This window comes from Heterocephalus glaber, unplaced genomic scaffold (genome assembly GCF_053883595.1).
Source record: "Heterocephalus glaber isolate CG9 unplaced genomic scaffold, H.glaber_assembly_v1.0 deba00001498, whole genome shotgun sequence".
NCBI classification, from domain to species: Eukaryota; Metazoa; Chordata; class Mammalia; order Rodentia; family Bathyergidae; genus Heterocephalus; species Heterocephalus glaber.
Genome location: NW_028258321.1, coordinates 4,891,676 through 4,909,108, shown reverse-complemented (window position 1 = coordinate 4,909,108; position 17,433 = coordinate 4,891,676). Strand labels below are relative to the sequence as shown.

The 17,433-nt window shown below is 52.7% G+C and overlaps 1 protein-coding gene across 3 annotated transcripts in view; it reads right to left on the bottom strand.

The window, feature by feature from the left end:
• Positions 1-17,433, bottom strand: part of Sh3pxd2a (SH3 and PX domains 2A) — a 193,779-nt gene that overhangs the window by 134,153 nt on the left and 42,193 nt on the right. For all 3 annotated transcript variants that reach the window (XM_021245689.2, XM_021245687.2, XM_021245688.2), the window contains exon 2: positions 15,162-15,242. In XM_021245689.2, coding sequence (XP_021101348.2) covers positions 15,162-15,242 — 81 coding nt within the window. The remainder of the gene's footprint in view (positions 1-15,161; positions 15,243-17,433) is intronic.

Sequence of the window (17,433 nt, the reverse complement as noted above, 5' to 3'; positions counted from 1 at the left end):
CCCAAAATTCAAAGACCTAATTCAAAAATGGGCATCTGAAATGAACAGACATTTCCCAAAGAAGTAAAAGCTGCAAATAAATATATGAAAAAATGTTCAACATCACCAGTCATTTGAGAGATGCAGATGAAAACAACACTGAGATTCCACCTCACCCCAGAAAGAATGGCTGCTATCAAGAAATCAACCAATAACAAATGCTGGCGGGGGTGTGGGGAGAAAGAAACCCTTATCTGTTGTTGGTGGGAGTGCAGACTGGTGCAACCACTGTGGAAATCAGTATGCAGATACCTCAAAGAACTAGGACTAGAGGTCCCATTTGACCTAGCTATCCCCCTGCTGGGGATCTTCCCCAAAGAATTAAAAAAAATCGTACCTCAGCAATATATGTGCACTCATGTGTATAGCGGCAGTTTGTAATAGCTAAAGCTTGGAAACAGCCCAAGTGCCCATCGACTGGAAACTGGATAAAGAAGATGTGGTTTTTTAATTAAATGGAGTACTACTCAGCCATAAAGAATGAGAAACTGGAGACATTTATAGCTAAATGGATGCATATCGAGGACATACTGTTAAGTGAAATAAATAGGACACACATGTGTAGATACTGAATAGTTTCTCTAATGTGAGAAACTGAAAATGTAAATAAGGATTAAAATGATTAAAATGAATAACTGATAATTTGAAATAGGAAAAGGCCCAAAGGGGTAGGGGAAGTGGGAGGGGAAGGGGAAAGGAAAGAAGGGAAAGGAAAAATTATGAGAAAAGGAAAAAAATGGAAATGAAATCTATATGAATAGGGAAGGGTGGAGGGGGTGAAGGGCGCACAGGTAATGGGGAAAAATAAGAACCAAGATCCATCATGTGCAGGTACAAGCACCCAGTGATAAATGTAAACGAACTGTATACCTAAAATGGACCAATAAGAGAATTTAAAAATTAAAATAAAATAAAATTTAGCTTCAAAAAAAAAAAAAAGTCCCCACAGATGAATAAACCACAACTTGAGATCCTGGTTCCACAAATTTGTAGAAAGCACGCAAACACACAAAGTTGGCTTATTGCGAAGAACAAGTGTCAGCCGCGACATGTGGCCGACCTTTCAAGCTCACCACCTCTCCGGGGCAGCTTCTGGGAGGCGCTGCTGGAACAGTGTTCTCCACAGAGACCCCAAATCCACCAGGCCACATTTCCACCCAGCCACAGAGGCCCAGGGCCAAGTGGCTCTGTCCAAAGATCACATGTGGACAGAAAAAAGAAAGAAAGGAGTGCAGGAGATGGCTGTCCGGTTCACCTTTCCACTATGCCACACTATGCTACACTGTGGCGACTCCAGAGAGGATTCTGAGGCCAGCAGTGTGGACATCAGCTGAGAGCTGGGAGAAGCGCAAAGCATGAGCCCACTATGGACCTGCCGCACCAAAGACCTGTGTTTAAATGAGAGCATGAAGTGGTTTGTCTGCCTGAGACGGCTGAGCAGCCCGCACTGTTCTTTGCCATCGGCCTGGCTCCATCTAGCCTTTAACAACTGAATCCCAGTAGCAGCCTGGCCTCTGAGCAAAGATGGTGAGGAGGAGGAGGAGGAGCAGCAGCAGGAGGAGGAGGACAAGGAGGAGGAGGAGGAGGAGGAGGAGGAGAAGGAGGAGGAGCAGGAGCAGCAGCAGCAGCAAGACAGAGCTTGCCCTTGGAGGAGAGGACAGGGCACAGCCTCTCTCGCCGTTCTTTGCACTCCGCGCAGCTTGCCAGCCACTCAATATTCACCCCACAGAGGCTTCTCCGCACCTGCTGTGTGCAGGCACTGTTCCAGGTACCAGGACACAGGAGTCATGGACCAAGCAGGCCCTGCTCTCCTAGAACTCACGCTCAGAAGAAGGCAAGAGGGCAACAGCAAAGAAGCAAACAAGTGGTTACTAAGGTGACAGGCTGTGTAAGTGTTCTGAAGATGCCAGGCAGGGTGCTCTGAGGAGGTGGAGGCTGCTGAGAGGCCCAGGGAGCTGAGGCAGAAGTGCTCAGGAGTCAGCTGCTGGGAGACCCAGGGGAAAGGGGCTCCAGGCAGAGGGAACAGTGATGACAAAGGCCCTGGGGCAGCACTGTGCTCGGAGTCCCAAGGAATAGAGCAAAGCAACGGAGTGAGCTGGAGCGCAGAGAGCAGGAGAAGGGAGATGGGTCCAGACGGGCTCAGCAGCCTGGGCACAGAACAGGAGTTCATACATCATCCTGAAATGACCCAGTCCTTTGGAACGGTTTCAGCAGGGGTATGGTACAATCAGACTCATGCTCTCGAGCACCATTCTGACTGGTGGAAAGCCTGTGTTTCGGAGGAGGCATAAGCGCTGGACGGGACAGGCCAGGTTTGGGGGTCCCAACATGGCTTGAACCCCACTGGCACCTCACAGCTGACCCTGGCAGCCAGGGGAGTGTGACAGCTTTTGTATCACTGCTTTCATGTCTTCCTCCAGGTCGGGAGGCCTCCTTCGGGCAAGGGCTTCTCAGTGCCTCTTCCCCCACGAGGGAAGAGGTGGGCAGGGCGGAGCCCAGACTGAGACAGAGGCCTCCGGACGCAACAGTAAAACTACAGCACTGCTGGGAAAGCCGTGTGAGGCAGCCCTGAAACCTTGGGTGCCTGGCCTTCCCGGCCATGCTAGAAGCTCCCGAGGGGAGGAGGGATGCGAGCAGGGAAGGTGCTGGCTGCTCTGGAATTCTGGGCACTGGAGAGCAGCCCTGCTTCCTTCCAGGCCGTCCCCTGACAGCAGACCCTGGCCTCTTCGCACCCCGGCTAGGCAGTCCCACCTCCACACCTTGCTCCCGAGGAACCCTCTGCCCCAAGCCCCGTCTCGGGCGCAGGAACCCCAGCCCTCCACAGCCCTCCCTCCAGCTCCACAGCCTCTGCACCGAAGCAGGAGGGAGGGAACCTAGCATTTATCAGATACCTTCTCCATCTGCACCCCAAGAAAGGACGTGATGCATAGTGCCACGGTATTACACTACTAACTTTGGGCACTAGGTCACTGATGCCTGTTATACTATTTTCTGTAGGATCGAAAACTTTCATAATTAAATAATAGCAAAAACAAGCTGAGTGCAGCGCCCAGAAACAGCTGGAAGGGGCCAGACCAGAGTGCCAGGGAGGCTGTGGGTACAAGAGAGGAAAAGATGGTGCAGTGACAGAGCAGGGGGAAGGGATGGGGAAAAGACAGGAGAAGGGAGGAAGAGGAAGTGTCGGGAAGGGAGGAGGGGAGAAGGGAGGGGAGGGCCTGGGAAGGGTCCAGACAGCAGCCGGTGTGCAGCACGCGGAGGCAGGGCCCCAGGTGTGTGCCTCACAAGCCAAGACCCCCAGAGGCTGGCCTGCTGGCCTGTCCAGGAAGTCCTCCTGCAGGTCAGCTCCTATTCCAGATTCCGCACCCCCAGCCCCACCCCAGTGCAGTGACTCGCCCTAGCAGGTGCTCCACAGATGGGGTCAAGAGCTTCCCCTCCTGCCCTCGTGTTGAGGGCAGAGGCTGGGACAGAGAAAGCTGCCCCTCCAGGGACAGCAAAGCCTGCCCCAACGTGCTCCCAAAGCTACCTGAGCCAGATCACTGACAGCTGCTGGGTATTCGGGGCTGGAGCCTATGACAGCCGCTCCCCTTCCTGGGCACTGGCCCCCTTCACAGCTATTTCTAGCAGGCCCGAGGGGAGGCAGGTGTGGCTCTGGAGAACAGCTGGAGGGGGTGAGGAGAGATTGGCCCATGGCAGACTGATGAAACCGGGTCTTCTGTCCAGCTAGAGGAGGAGAAAGGGGAGGGCAAGCGAGGCAGGAAGCAGTGACCCTCCTCTGGGCGGGGATGGAGGCCCGAGTGGGGAGAGCAATGGTCTCTCCCAATAAGCACCAAAGATCGACGAAGCAAGGCATGGAAGCCACAGTGTGGAGTCCTCCTATACCATTTCCTTACCACTTGGCTCTGTCTCTCCGCCCGGGGCCCCACCGCACTACTGCTGGATGCAGAGAGGAAGAGACATCACCACCCAGCCCACCTCTGCCTGGAGCACACCGGGGCTCCCTCCACCCTCCCACTGGGGAGTCCTCCTCAAACTGCCCCAAGCTGGGCAGCGAGGCCCTGGGCCTCTCAGGACAAAACAAGCCTATGCCTCTGGGGACAAAGATGCCCTTGGGAGCTGGAGTGGGAAGAACGGCCTGCTTGTCACGGGAGCCACCCTCTTCGGGCCACTCAGCAGCAGGATCAAACTCGGGTCCTCTCGCTAGTGAGGCAGGCGGTGGTGCGGCAGATCCACTGAGCTAAACCCCCGGCCCAAGGGTCTTGTGCTTTTAAGGCATATCTGAATGTGGTCTATTCAGCCTCGGGGATCAAGGGCCTGCTGCCCCTTCCCAGCCTTCTCCCCACTCACCAGCCAGCCCCGAGTTCAGATTCCCGGGGAGGCTGACCTGCCACCTTGTTTGCTGCAGACCAGATAAAGGCCCTACTTAGACCCAAGCCCCAGCCAGCTCTGAGGCCCATTCCTGGCCAACCCCGGAGCGTTCATCTATGGCAGCCTGAGGTACCCAAGACCCTTCATGGCCGGGATGGTGTTCCAGACAGGTGGGGCAGACAGTGTTCACAGGGCCCCCAGAGCCCCTTTCTCCTGAGGGCTCCAAGCTGCTCCAGGTATGGGCATCCTGGGCTTTGTCTCCTTAGAGTCCCAGAAGCACTTCCTAAGGCGGGTTCTGCAGGCAGAGTCGTTCTGCAGAGGAGATGGTGGGGGCTCCTGGCCCAGGGCTACAAGGCCTGTGGCCCAAACCCAAGAAGTCCTGTCCAATGGCCTTCTCCAAGCTCCCACCCGACTCAGATGCTGGGAATCTGGCACCAGCCAGATGGCCCAGTCCTTTAGAAGAGTCTGATGTGTCTCTCTAAAGGTGATGGAAGTCTCTAGGGGACCTGGGGTTCCTTTCCTGGACCCAGCTGAACCAAGGACTTAGAGAGAGCAGTTTCAGTTCGCCAGCAGCTCCCACAGTGCTCTACTCTGAAGACACATCTCTCAGGCCCAGGGATAGCGACCTGAAATCACCTGGGTCTAGGTCCAGCCTGGGATGGTGGACTCTACTGAGGGGAATGGGCAGGGCTGGCTCTTCCCAGTCACCTCTCAGGTGACAGATCACCTCCCGGAGGGATGAACCAACCATCTTCCTTTAGAAAGTCCCCGACTCAGGCTCCAGGACCTCATGCTGGCTATCCCACATGCCCAGTTCCCCAGGCGTCAAAGTGAAACCAACTGCTGTCATCAGCAGGAAGTACGAAGTCCAGGATCCCAGGACCTCTGGGTCCCAGGGCAAGAGCTGCCTGCACACGCTGGATGGGCTGCCACAGCACGCAGGGGTCCTGGCAAGTCTACACTGGGGACCTTCACCGGGCAGCGCCTATGTGGCACAGTCTGCCCCGCCCTGACCCGCCAGCTGACAGCTCCTGCTCAGGCAGGGCCAGGAGCCCGGCTCTTCCCCTCAGAGTCCCCAGGACCGACCACGGCGCCAGGCACTTGGCTGGCACTCTTCCCTCAGAGGTGCCAAGACTGACACGAGAGTCCCTCTGGTCAGAAGGGAGTGACTTGATCATAGCTGAAGCTTTGGGGCACACTCGCGCGCGCACACACACAGAACACTGACCTGCCCACCACCGGAGAGCTTCCTTCCCTGCATTCTCCAGTATGGAGGGGACGGGGAGGCCTCATACTCTTTCCAGCCAACCTCTGGTTGGTAGCCAGGGAGGGGGTGGGGCCCAGCGGGAGAGAGCTGAGCTGCTAGCTCTGGCCTGTGGGCTTCGGAGCAGAGGAGGAGGAGAAGGAGGCGCTGGCTGCACCCCAAGGCCTCCGTGACGTGACGCCAAGCGCACCCTGGCACGACACCTTATCCCTGGAGAACACGGTGTGGGTCTCTGAGCAGTGGCCGTGGTGTGCCCGACTCAGACACTCCCACCTCGGATTATTCAACGAGGAGGGCAGGGGCGGGCAGGCGGTGTAGGCCGGGCTCCGGGCAGCAGCGCAGCCCGAGACAGGGCTGCTGTGGGCCTTTCTGCGGACCAGGGAGGTCTTCCGCTGTTGACACCAGCACTGTCTGTCCACCTTCTACCAGGAGCCCTCTCAGCGACTCTGATGGGGCAGGAGCTTTCTGCCTCCTCACCTCTAGGTCTGGAGTCCTAGTCAGTTTGGAATCCGAATTCCAGTCAGTTTCATGTCAAGGGGCCATGCCAGCTGACACCTGGTTTTGAGTTTTACAAAGGTTCTGAGACCATGTCTGGGCTTCCGATCGACTAACGATGTCTCCCAAAGGTGTGGGATGAGAGTGCCTGATCAATGAATGATGTCTGTTCTGGGCCTGACCAGAATGTGGCAAAAATGAGCGTGGATACTCATCATCCTGGCAGACGACCTCTGAGGGCCTCTGAGGGCCTCTGGATGGAAAACTTACAATTCCACCCAGCAAACATGGTTAATACCAGGTTTGTGACAAGCGTACGCCTGGGGGCCTGATCTGACAGGGCCTTACGGACCTTAGGAACTGGACACGGCTGCACTCCCTAGGGCTGGGAGGTGTGTTCCTGGATCAAACGCGCACAGGTACCCAAAAGGACGTTCACAGACCACGCCCTGGGATGCATGCGAAAGCCCTGTGTCCCACTAGGGCCCTGAAAGATGCCTCTTTCCAAGAGCAAGGAAAAACTGTCAACCAGTAATTACTTTTTTTTTTTTTTCTGGGTACCGGGGATCGAACTTGGGTTCTTGTGCTTGTGAGGCAGGTGGCAGAACCACTAAGCTAAATCCCTGGCCCCAACCAGTAATTACTTTTTTAGAAACGCTGTTTTCCTAACAGTGTTGGTAGGAGGAAATGGGTCAGTAATTATACTCTGGAGGCAGACTGCGTGGGGCATTTGGTGAAAGTGAAATCTATATGAATGGGCAGAAAGAAACCTGTGTCCCCACATGAGGAAGAATCTCTGGCTATTTCCCCTTGGAGTCAAATTGTTAGGGGCCTAATTAGTAATGTTTCAGCTCCTGTGTCTAGGATCTCTACCTCACTCAGTATCTTCAGGGATTTCTCACTTTATCTCAGGTCATTCTTTCTGCCATCCTACAGGCAGGTCTTTTGGCTGACCCCACTTACAAGGGTCAGAAAAGCTGAGGGACCGAGGGTTAAATGACTCTTCAAAGGCTTAACAGTCAGCAAGGGCTGGAGCCAATCTTGGAACCCCACCTCCCTGGTCCTAGCGTGTGTACCCTAACTACTGTGCTGTCCCCACCACCTGACTCACCACAGTTTTGTTAGGACACAGGAACCACTGCCAAAGGGCTTTTGCTCCAATACAAAGTTCATAGACTTCAAGCAATATTTGAATGCAAGATTCCCGTTTGACAAGATAATCTGGCTAGGTCCCTGGGATTGGCTGCGATGAGATCTAACCAGTTACATTCCACAGAATGGGCTAGAATGACGGACCAGGCAACAGAAGGTAATGTGATTTTAATAATTATTTTTCTTTCTCTTGCTAGATATATCCTTTGTGTCTATTTTTAATCTACCTTTTCTGTCCTATTTTACCGTAATGACCATACAAGACATATGTTATTCTAGATTTCCCACTTTTTCCTCCTCTTTCCACATGTGCCTCTAATTATTAAATATTAACATTACACATAATAAGTGCACTCTCCTTTTCTGAAAACAGTAACATATTACGGTTAAAGGTCCCCTTTGACCAAGCCTCTGTACCTTTTAATATTCCTTGCCCCATCTAGAAATAACTCTGCTACTAATCTGCAGTACATCCTTCTAGATCTTTAAAAATCTTTATATACACATATTATGTATGTGCTACAAAAGATATATGTGGTTGTTATACTTGTTTGCATAATTGCTATCATACGGTAAACAGTACTTTGAAACTCTTTGTTGATTCGTTAGCATTTCTTGGGATCCATCCCTAGACCTGGGAGCAATCTCCTTTGTTTGGACTGTTGTGCTAAGCGGTGTGGGAATGCCAGGTTTACTTGGCAACCCTCCGTGGACGGCCTCAGGCTGTCACCCATTTCTTCACACCAAACAGCACGCGGCTCCCCAAACCCTTTGGGGACTGAGACCGACCTCGGCCAAGGCCACAGCTCCCCGCTGAGGGTGTGTGAGCCAGTGCACAGGTCAGCTGCTCCTTGCCCTGCTGGAGCTGGCAGCCTGTGCCACAGCGGAAGGTGTCCAGACCCCATGAAATCCTTGGCACAAAACTCTCCCTAGAACTCGGCAAGCTGCCTCCCCAGGCTTTGACCCCTTGCTTCTCACCTACACTCAACGATCTCAAGAAAATTCCCTGGACACTTAGGAGGCAGCGTGCCTGGAGGACAGGGTTTCTCCTTTCCTTATTCTCAGGTGGACCATCACAAGGCTCATCGGTCTGACCTCAGTGGAGGCCCACGCTGGACATCACACCAAAGTAAAGCTCCTATACATTTCACGAACAGAAAGATCAACAGAGTTCTTTACCTGCAGAGTGAAGGACTTAGAACAAGAACCCTTCTAATTCTAAACATGCAGTGATCCCCTGAATCTCCATTTTAACACCCACATCCATTCCAGGGCTGGTTATTAATGATTTGGGGGTCACGGCTTTGCTAAGGATCAGCAGCCAGGCCACTAGAGAGCTGGAAAACAAGTGGGACCCCACTGGGGTCAGTGGTGAGGAGTCTGAAGAGATGGACACGGGGGAGGGAAAAGCTCTCCAGACAGGTTAAGTCCTTCAGAGCAAACGAGCAAACCTCAACAGCTCTCTCAGCTGCCTTCCGAGTGCTGTGGAGGAAACTAAAGGGCCTCTCCCAGCTCTGATCAAATATTGACCGCTGCACTCGCTGGCCGGGGTTCAGACTGAAGGGCACCGTGGAGCCAATGTTTGCCGAGAAATTACTGCAGCCCAGCACCCCGCAGGCCAGGTTGTGAAATGACCTGCCACGGGGCAGGCTTCAGAGAGCCTTCCGGTCCTTTCTCGGCGAGACTGGGTCATGGAGCAGACACTTGAATGAAGGGCCTGGCCAAGGAAGCTGACGGAACGGGGAAGCGCGGGCCAGCTGCCAGAGAAGGTGGCTTAAGAGGAGGACATCTGTGGCCCCCGCCAGCTGCCTTAACTCACCTCCAAGCAAGCCAGCCCTTTACAGCCAGACAGGCTTCAACGTTAGACCCGTCCTGGCTGGCTCCTCTGGGACAGGCCCCTCCTGCCACACACACACAGGGCTGGGTGGTGACTTGTTTTTAGAAGACCAACAAAGAGCCTCACTTCTTCCTTGTTCTCAGCTTGACACGTGAAAGGCTCTTGAGCTGACCCAGTTTCCAGAAGAGGTGTTTGGATGAGCTGTTCAGCTGAAACGCTCTGTCAGTAGGGCCGATCCTGCAAGAACACGGTCTCCTTCTCCTTGCTGGAGCCCCAGAATTTTTAGGAGGTGACTTGCAGAAGGGTGGAAGGATGCAGGGCACTCTGGGGTGGGTGTAAAGCCAGGCTGAGCTTGTGTGTCAGAGGCCCGTGGCGGCACAGTGTGACATACCCTCTGTGATGGCCGAATGGCCTGTCTGCTCGGTACACACCCAAGCTAGTGACAGGGCAACTATGACTGAGGGACTAAACACTTAACGTTTGAAATTTAATTTTTAAATGTTAAAATTATATGTAAACAGCCACATGTGGCTAGTGGCTACAGCATCGGCCCACACAACACTAAAGCCTTGGCAGGGGGTGCTTCCCCGGGGCCTGTGTAACATGCATGCATTTGTCTGGGGAGAGGCGTTTGCTTTCCCTGAAACAATCACTGGTCTCAAAAGTAAAATTAGATGGAATAACTCATCCATCTGTTACTTCTTCAAGCAGTCTGTCCCATCCCAGAGTGTAAGGTTTCCTCGTCACAGGTTCATGGCACCTCTGGAAGAGCAGAACATATTAACTGTTTGGCTTTTTAAAAGTAGAAGCTGTAACTCCCACGAAAACAGGAACCAGATCTGAGTTTGCTCATTACTGTATCCCCAGAGTCTAGCCCACTGCTCAGGACAGAGGAGGCAGACATTTACCACTGGATGCATGGAAAGAAGGATTGAAGAGAGGGAGGAGGGAAGCAGAAATAAATGAATAAATGAACTAACAAATAAATTAGAGACACATTTAACCGCAATAATTGTGATTCTCAAAAAACAACCAAATCCCCCGAAACGGGGATAAGGGTATATGGCTGTCTCGGTTACTTTTCTCTTGTTGCTGAGACAAAGCACCCGACACCGATAGTTAAAGGGGAAAAGGTCTGTTTGGTTTACAGTTTGTAGAGGTTTCAGTCCCAAGTCAGCTGGCTCCAAGGCAGGGGGGCAAAGGGGTAACAGTTCACGGCTGCAGAAGACAGCAAAAGCAACAAGAGGCCTTAACAGCATCTTCTGTCCCTTTTATCTTATGCAGACTATTTAGGGCGGGAAGCACTCACACCCTTAGTCCCAGTGCCCTCAGGCCTAGCACTGCACCATGAATCAATCACACACTCTAGATTCAGCCACCTCTGAAACGGGCCGCCTCATTCGCATGAGGCTTTGGGGGGACATCGACAGTGGCTGAGTCCCTCCAGGCTGCTGCCATCAGTCATTCTCAAGAAGAATGCTTTCCTTTCTCTTCACCCCAGAGCATATTGCTCACACTTCAATTTGGTATTTATCCCATTTGCAGTGGACTTCATTGTTTAGAAGCCTTTAGCCTCTGGGTACCAGCCCCTGCAGGAAGGGCCCGTCCTTCTCCACTTCTTGTCCCTCGCCTCTGCACTTGTGCCTGCCAGGAGTGATTGCCGGGAGGCCAATCTACTCTCACCCCAGCCAGCTGGGACGGTCACCTGTATAGCTTCCCCCCTACCACTCACCCTCCAAGCTGGGGCAGGCTGCCAGGTTTAGCAAATGAAAACACAGTAGAACCACAAAGAACAAACAACCTTCTTTTTTAGTATTAGTACTTCCCAGGCAGTATCTGGGACATACTTATACTTGAAAAAGGATCTGTTGTTTATCAGCAAACTAATAGCACATCTCGTGTTTGGCTGGCAACCCTGATCCAGCGCCGGAGCAGCAGTCGGTGCGGCAGGCGGGTGGCGGGGTGGGAAGGCATCGCGACACGGCTCTGCTCTGCAACTAGCTCCAGAGGGTACAGAAGGAGCCACCACCCACTCTCTGTGGTCTCTGGCTTCTCTGTCTTCAACCTGTCCTGTGGAGAGCTCCCCAATGTGCCACTAGAGTTCCGAGTGCCCTGTAGAGGCCTCAATGATGCCATGGGTCACCTCAGAGGGGACACTGCTCTCCTCCTAGCACAAGCCCTCCGACTTCCGCCTCCCTCCTGCCCGACACCAGAAACAGCTTGTGCCCAGGTTGCTCCACATACAGAGCAGTCAGGCCCTGCCGAGCTTTGAGGATGCAAACCCCAAGGGACATCCGGCTTCACATCTTAGTGTGTGCCAAAGCGGGTGGGATGGGTATCAGGCTGAAGTGGACACAGTTGGGGAGCAAAAAGGAAAAACTGGGTCTGGAGCTCCCATGCAGATCTGCAGCAGAACTCCCATGAGGTGCTTGCGGGGTGCAGGCAGGAAGGGCAGGGTGCAGCCCAGCATCTTTCCATTGGCCCCGGAGGAGGTCGGGATTGCTTGGTGGGACCCAAAGCCCCTCCTGGTGACCTACGATCCACCCAAGGCAAAGACACCATCTGAAAAGGGAGATAAGAGGGAATATATGGAGACACCCAGGCTGGGGACAGGGCAGGCCACTCATGAGCACTGAGGTGGGACGCTGGGCCATCTAAGGGGTGTCCAGGCCTCCCGCTACTGTCTGAATGCCATGTGTAGATTCCCAAGTGGCGCCTATGCAGCCCACGCATGATTCTTGGTCTAAACTGGTTCCGTCAGGCAGCTCTTCACTGGGGGCCCAGGGCGGGTCTGGAAGCACCTGAAGCTGTGGAAGAACTTGCATGCTACACCCTGTTGAGGGGGAGGACGTTTCCGCCAGATTCACAGAGGGGTCTGCGGCCCCCAGGAGGCCCAGAGCCACGGGTGCTGTGGCCGGGGAAGCAGCTTTCCTCTGGCAGACTTGGTGGGCCTGGGCCTTGAGGGCCCAAAGTGGGGCTCAGCCCAGAAGTGAGCACCTCGCATTCTGCACCTCCCAAAGCCGCTTCCGAGGGCCCGTGGCCCGGCAGGACTCTGAACGCTTTGGCAGAGGACCGGGCACGGAGCAGCTCATGGGCAGAGTGCAGCCCGAGTGAGGCAGCCCGGAACTCCCGGCCCTCCACCACGCAGTCCACTGTCCCCTCGCCCAGGTACACCAGGTCACCGGGAGACAAGCAAGCGCCAGGGAGAGTGCGGACCTGCTCACACCCCTCACAATCACCCTACGCGGAGCCCTGTGCAAATCTCCGCTGTGCAGAGGAGAAAACTGGGTCTGGAGCAGTTACGGAACCAGGATTCAGTTGCAGGCAGGACATCCAGTCTAGGCTCTGTCTGTCTCTGCCTCTGTCGCTCTCTCTCCCTTTCTCCCTCCTGTCCTTTTTTCGTCTTTTTCAGACAGGGTCTCGATAGTTCAGGCTGACTTTGAACTCACAGTGCTTCTCCCGCCTCACCCTCCTGAGCACTGGGACTAATTACAGACGCACACCACCACACCTGGCTCTACGCTGTCTTACACAGCCTCTCAGGACGTGCCACCGCACACCAGAGACAGTCAGCAACTCCATTTGTTCTTTTCCTATAGGAGCCATCATACGAGAGCCAGCAACCTTGATAAATAATCAAACATGAGAATGAATGCCACTAGAAGTCATCATGGGGTGAAAACGGGCTCACAGAGATGCCACATCCAACGGCTCAACAGCTAACTTCCAAGTGACTGGCCTGGCCCCTCTCCAGCTGCCATTCTCAGCACCCTCGAGGACTGGTTTTCAGGGCTCACTCCAACACTGAATCCGCACACACTCGTGTCCTTACATAAATGGCAGAGTATTTGCATACAGCCTATGCACAGTGTCCCATAGACTTTGGGTCTCCTCTGGATTATTTCTAAGGCCCAATACGATGTAAATGCTATGTAAACAACTTCCACACCATATTGGTCAGGAGCCGTGACAAGGAGAAAGTCTGACTACATCCAGGACAGATGAAAATAGTTTTTTCCACATTTTCAATCTGTGATTGGTTGAATCGGCAGATGTGGAAACCGCAGGTGTGGAGGGCTGACTGCATCGGGTGGTGATGTCCCGTATGGACAAGTCTGGCTGTGTTCATGACCATCCAGGACCAGGACGGCCCCACCTTTGTGTTCCCTCCCGACTGGGGGAAATGGGCCTTCCCACAGCAAGGGGGAGGCAGGCGGGGATGCAACATTCCTTTCTTGTGAGATTCTGTAACTTGGGAGGGGGTGGGGGACCAGAACGGAAGAATGGGAAGAAAAGTTCTGATTTGAAAGTTTCCACTGGCTTTCAGACCCCCTCCAGCTCATCAATGAGCTCTTTCAGGGTTCCCTCTCCCCAAATGAGTTAGCATTTCCCACCCAGCACACTGTACCCATTGATGGGGTATCGGCAGATCCCACCAGTTTATGCTGGGAGGACTTGTGGAGACTGGACAGGAATTGAGAGGGGGCGAGGAAGAAGGCAGGAGGGCACGGAGTGGCTTTCAGTCCCATCTTCAATGGGATATTCAGTCCCATACAGCTGGATTAAGAGAGGATTTGTAATACAGGAAGCCAGCTCACCTTTGGCTTGTCTCATAAGTAGAACAATAAGGACAATGAGATAAAATCAGGTATTAGGGGACAAACATGCAGGCCTGCCTCCCCAAGACAACCTACCACCAAAGGCTTATGAGGCGAGGGGACAGGTCCTAGTTGTGAAGGCTAGGAGTGGTTGTCTCTTTCTTCTTTGTGGACATAAACCAGACTCTACCTGCTTTCAGAGTCAACCAACAGTGGATCAAAAATATTTGAAAACATTTTTTATCTCTACTGAACATGCATAGACTTTTTTCCTTGTTATTGTTCCCTAAACAATAGAGTATAACAGATTATTTACATAGCATTTTGCATTCTCATAGGTATTACAAACTAACACCATGGGGAAGAATCTAGAATATCTCAGCTTTCCCTTCCTGGTAGTAGCTGCTGCCCAACTCACAGGGATTCTCCCTTCTCCGGTACAGTACTTGTCTCTGACACACAGGGACAGGGCCCCCAGTGGCTACGTATGTGCTACATGACCTATCCCTGGCCATTCTGATTGGCCCAGAGAAGTCACCTGGTCGAAGTCAGGCCAATCAAGGTCTTTCCTGAGATTTATCAGTTTGGAACTGGGAGAGAGTCAGTGGCTTAGCTGTTGGCTTATGAAATTCAAAAGCTGTTACAGCCAAGCTCCGTAGGGTATGAGGTAACAGAAGCTGAGGACAGTGCCAGAGGGAAGGAGAAACGAGCGGGGAAGCTGACTGTTTCAGTTGTGCCTAAAGCTCGCTGCCTCCTTGCCCCTCTCACAATTTGGTTGATGGCATAAGATTCTCTGTTGTATTTTTGCTTGAGCCAGCGTGAGTGTAAAAACTTCTTTTGGTCACTTGCTACCAATAGCTGCTATTAAGGGGGTGTCTGCAATGGCAACTGTGGGATCTGTACTGTCATCCCCCTGTGGGAAAACACTTACACGGAATGGAGACACAAGTCCACCGTCCACATGTTCCAGCGGGGCAGCAAGTGCCTTATTTGGTTAGACACACACAGTGGTATGGCCAGTTTGTGTCTGCAGTTTGAGAAATTGCTTATTTTCTGTTTCGGTCTTCTCTGTGTGTTTGCTTTTCTTTGCCTGCAATGCTGCGGCGGCTTGTGTCTCATCTTGGATGTTTACAGACACATCTGCTCAGGCACACAGAACCCATGCCACCCTCTGTCTCTCCACCCCCGGGCGAAGGAGGGTGACAAAGCATGACTGCTGAAACCATCTGGGGAAGCCAACAAAGCCCAGAGTGTCTGCACAACATCCAAGACAGAGACAAGCCCAGCTTCACCACCGGGCCTCCTTCATCTTCCTTCTGCACCAGCCTGGATTCTGGCCCTGACAGCTCCAATGAGAGGGGCTAGCACCCCAGAGGGACTCAGGCCACCCCCTGAGATCCGGCCAACTCACCTGCAGATCAAAGAACTTGCTGTACCTCCGGTAGATGGTCTGGGAGGTAGAGTCGGACCAGGTCACGTTGATAATGTAGACCTGTGGGAAAAGGTAAGAGCAGGTGAGCAGATGCACAAGGCTGGGCTTCGAGCTGTGCCAGGCATCATTTCACACGACTGCAGAAGCACGACAGCTGAGGAGTTCTTTTTTGCCTCTCACCTACCCCCAGGCCTAGCGCAGAGTTGGGTACCATGGATTCTACAGTATGTGTCTAAATATATATACACACTTCCAGAGGAGCAGTCAATAAAATGCTAAGGGTGATTATCTTAGGATGGTAGGATTAAAGCAAGTGGTTTTAACTTCCTTCTTTTTACGATATATTTGTTTTTGGTTTTTTAGGTAGCTAATTTTCACAGGTTCTCAAACTTTATAGTGAATGTGGCCACAAGGGATCTTTCAAAATTGTAAGTGCCCAGGCCCCACTCTGTGACATTCTGCATTAGGAGATCTGGGTCTGGAGGGTTCTGACGCCTACTCGTTTAACAAGCCCAGGTCATTTTGCTGCAGTTCATCCTGAGAACTCACTCTGAACAAACTTGAGGAGACCGTAGCATTTCAGAGATGTATAATTTGTCTTTGTTTCTCTAAATCTATGCTCAGTGCCTGGCACACAGCAGATGCTTAGCCACATTTTACTACGTTGAACAAGCAAACTGGGCATCTGAGATGGGAAGCAGAGCTGCAGATATGAAAGCTTTTCTCTCTAGGTCCCTTGCAGTGAAGGTGTTTTGGGGCCACACTGTCACCTCATTTCCCGAGGCTCCTGTAGGCTCTGCAGAGCTACTGCCTCAGGCCACTCTGGAGGGCTGTCTGGCCTACCAGGCCCCTGGCAGGGAGAGAAATCTGGCCTGCTGTGGCCACTGTGTCCAGCCAGAGCTGGAGAGAGGGCCCCTGCCACGCTGCAGGGCTATTCTGCTGCACCCTCCTAGAGCCCAGGGTCCACCATGTGTCAAGGGACAGCACAGATGGGCACAGGTGAGGCTTGGGAGAGGCAGGCTATTGGTCCTCGAGAACTGGCTCCTATGCCTGGATGCCCATCAGAATTACCCGGAGAGTTCAAAAATGCAGATGCCTGGTCTTTTGCCTAGTGATTCTGGTCCCATAGAGCTGGGAGACTCTACCAGTGAGGAGAACAACACAGTGGAGAAGCCAGGGTCTGGGCCATGCAGAGGTGGAGGCACATGGGAGAAGAGCAGTGATATTTCAACCCCCGGCATCAGACTGGCCAAGCTCCCAGCCGCCTGGAGCAGGGTCTGTGCAGGAGCTGCACTTCACAAGTGGCTGCCTGAGCCCTGACTCCCTCACTTGCTCAGTCAGACTCAGCCGCAGCTCTGGGACTTGTTTGCTCTGAAATCCAATGAGGATGGCTGTCTGGATGGTGCCACCCAGAGATGGGGCATTTATGACATGAAATCCTGCTAAGGAAGGACATTAAGTAAAAGGCCATCCTTACCTCCACAAGCTCCAAATTAAGTGCTGACTTATTATAATAAACAGATAGGTAAATGCGCATCTCATACAATAAATGGTAAAGCCATTTTGATAGCTAACTATTGGCTAATATCTAGGTAAATAAGTGTTACTGGATGCCAGCACAGGGTAAGTACCTGTGTGCATTAGATCATTCCATCTTCAGGCCCACTGAGTAGCTACCACTGTTACCCCTGTGGTACAGGAGGAAGGTGAGGGTCAGAGAAGCAAAGGAATGGGCCTGAGGTCACATGGTTAACAGAATGGAGGGCAAAAGAGTTGAAGCCCATCTAGCTGAGTCTACTGCTGTTCTTACTGAAGAGACTTTTTTTTTTTTTTGGTACCAGGGATCGAACTCGGGACCTTGCGCTTTCAAGGCAGACGGCGGAACCGCTGAGCTAGATCCCCAGCCCTCCACTGCTGTTCTTGACCACACTAAATATCTTGGTCTATTTTCTGCTGGGTAAATTACAAATAATGATGTTTATTTGGTTCTGGAAGGGTGGGAATTCCAAGAGTATGGTGCCGGCCTCTGGTGAGGGTCAGCCCCAGTATAAGTTTGAGGGTAAGCGGGTACAGGAGACAGAGAGGAAGTGGGCCCAGCTCACCCCTTATTAAATACCCACTCCCACTCAGAGTTCGCTCAGAGCCCTCGCAACTTCATTATCTCTTACAGGCCTCTTAGTGTGATCGAGATGGTAACTGAGTTTCAGATAGCCACCGACTGTCTCCCTATATACAAATTTAAGACTGAATC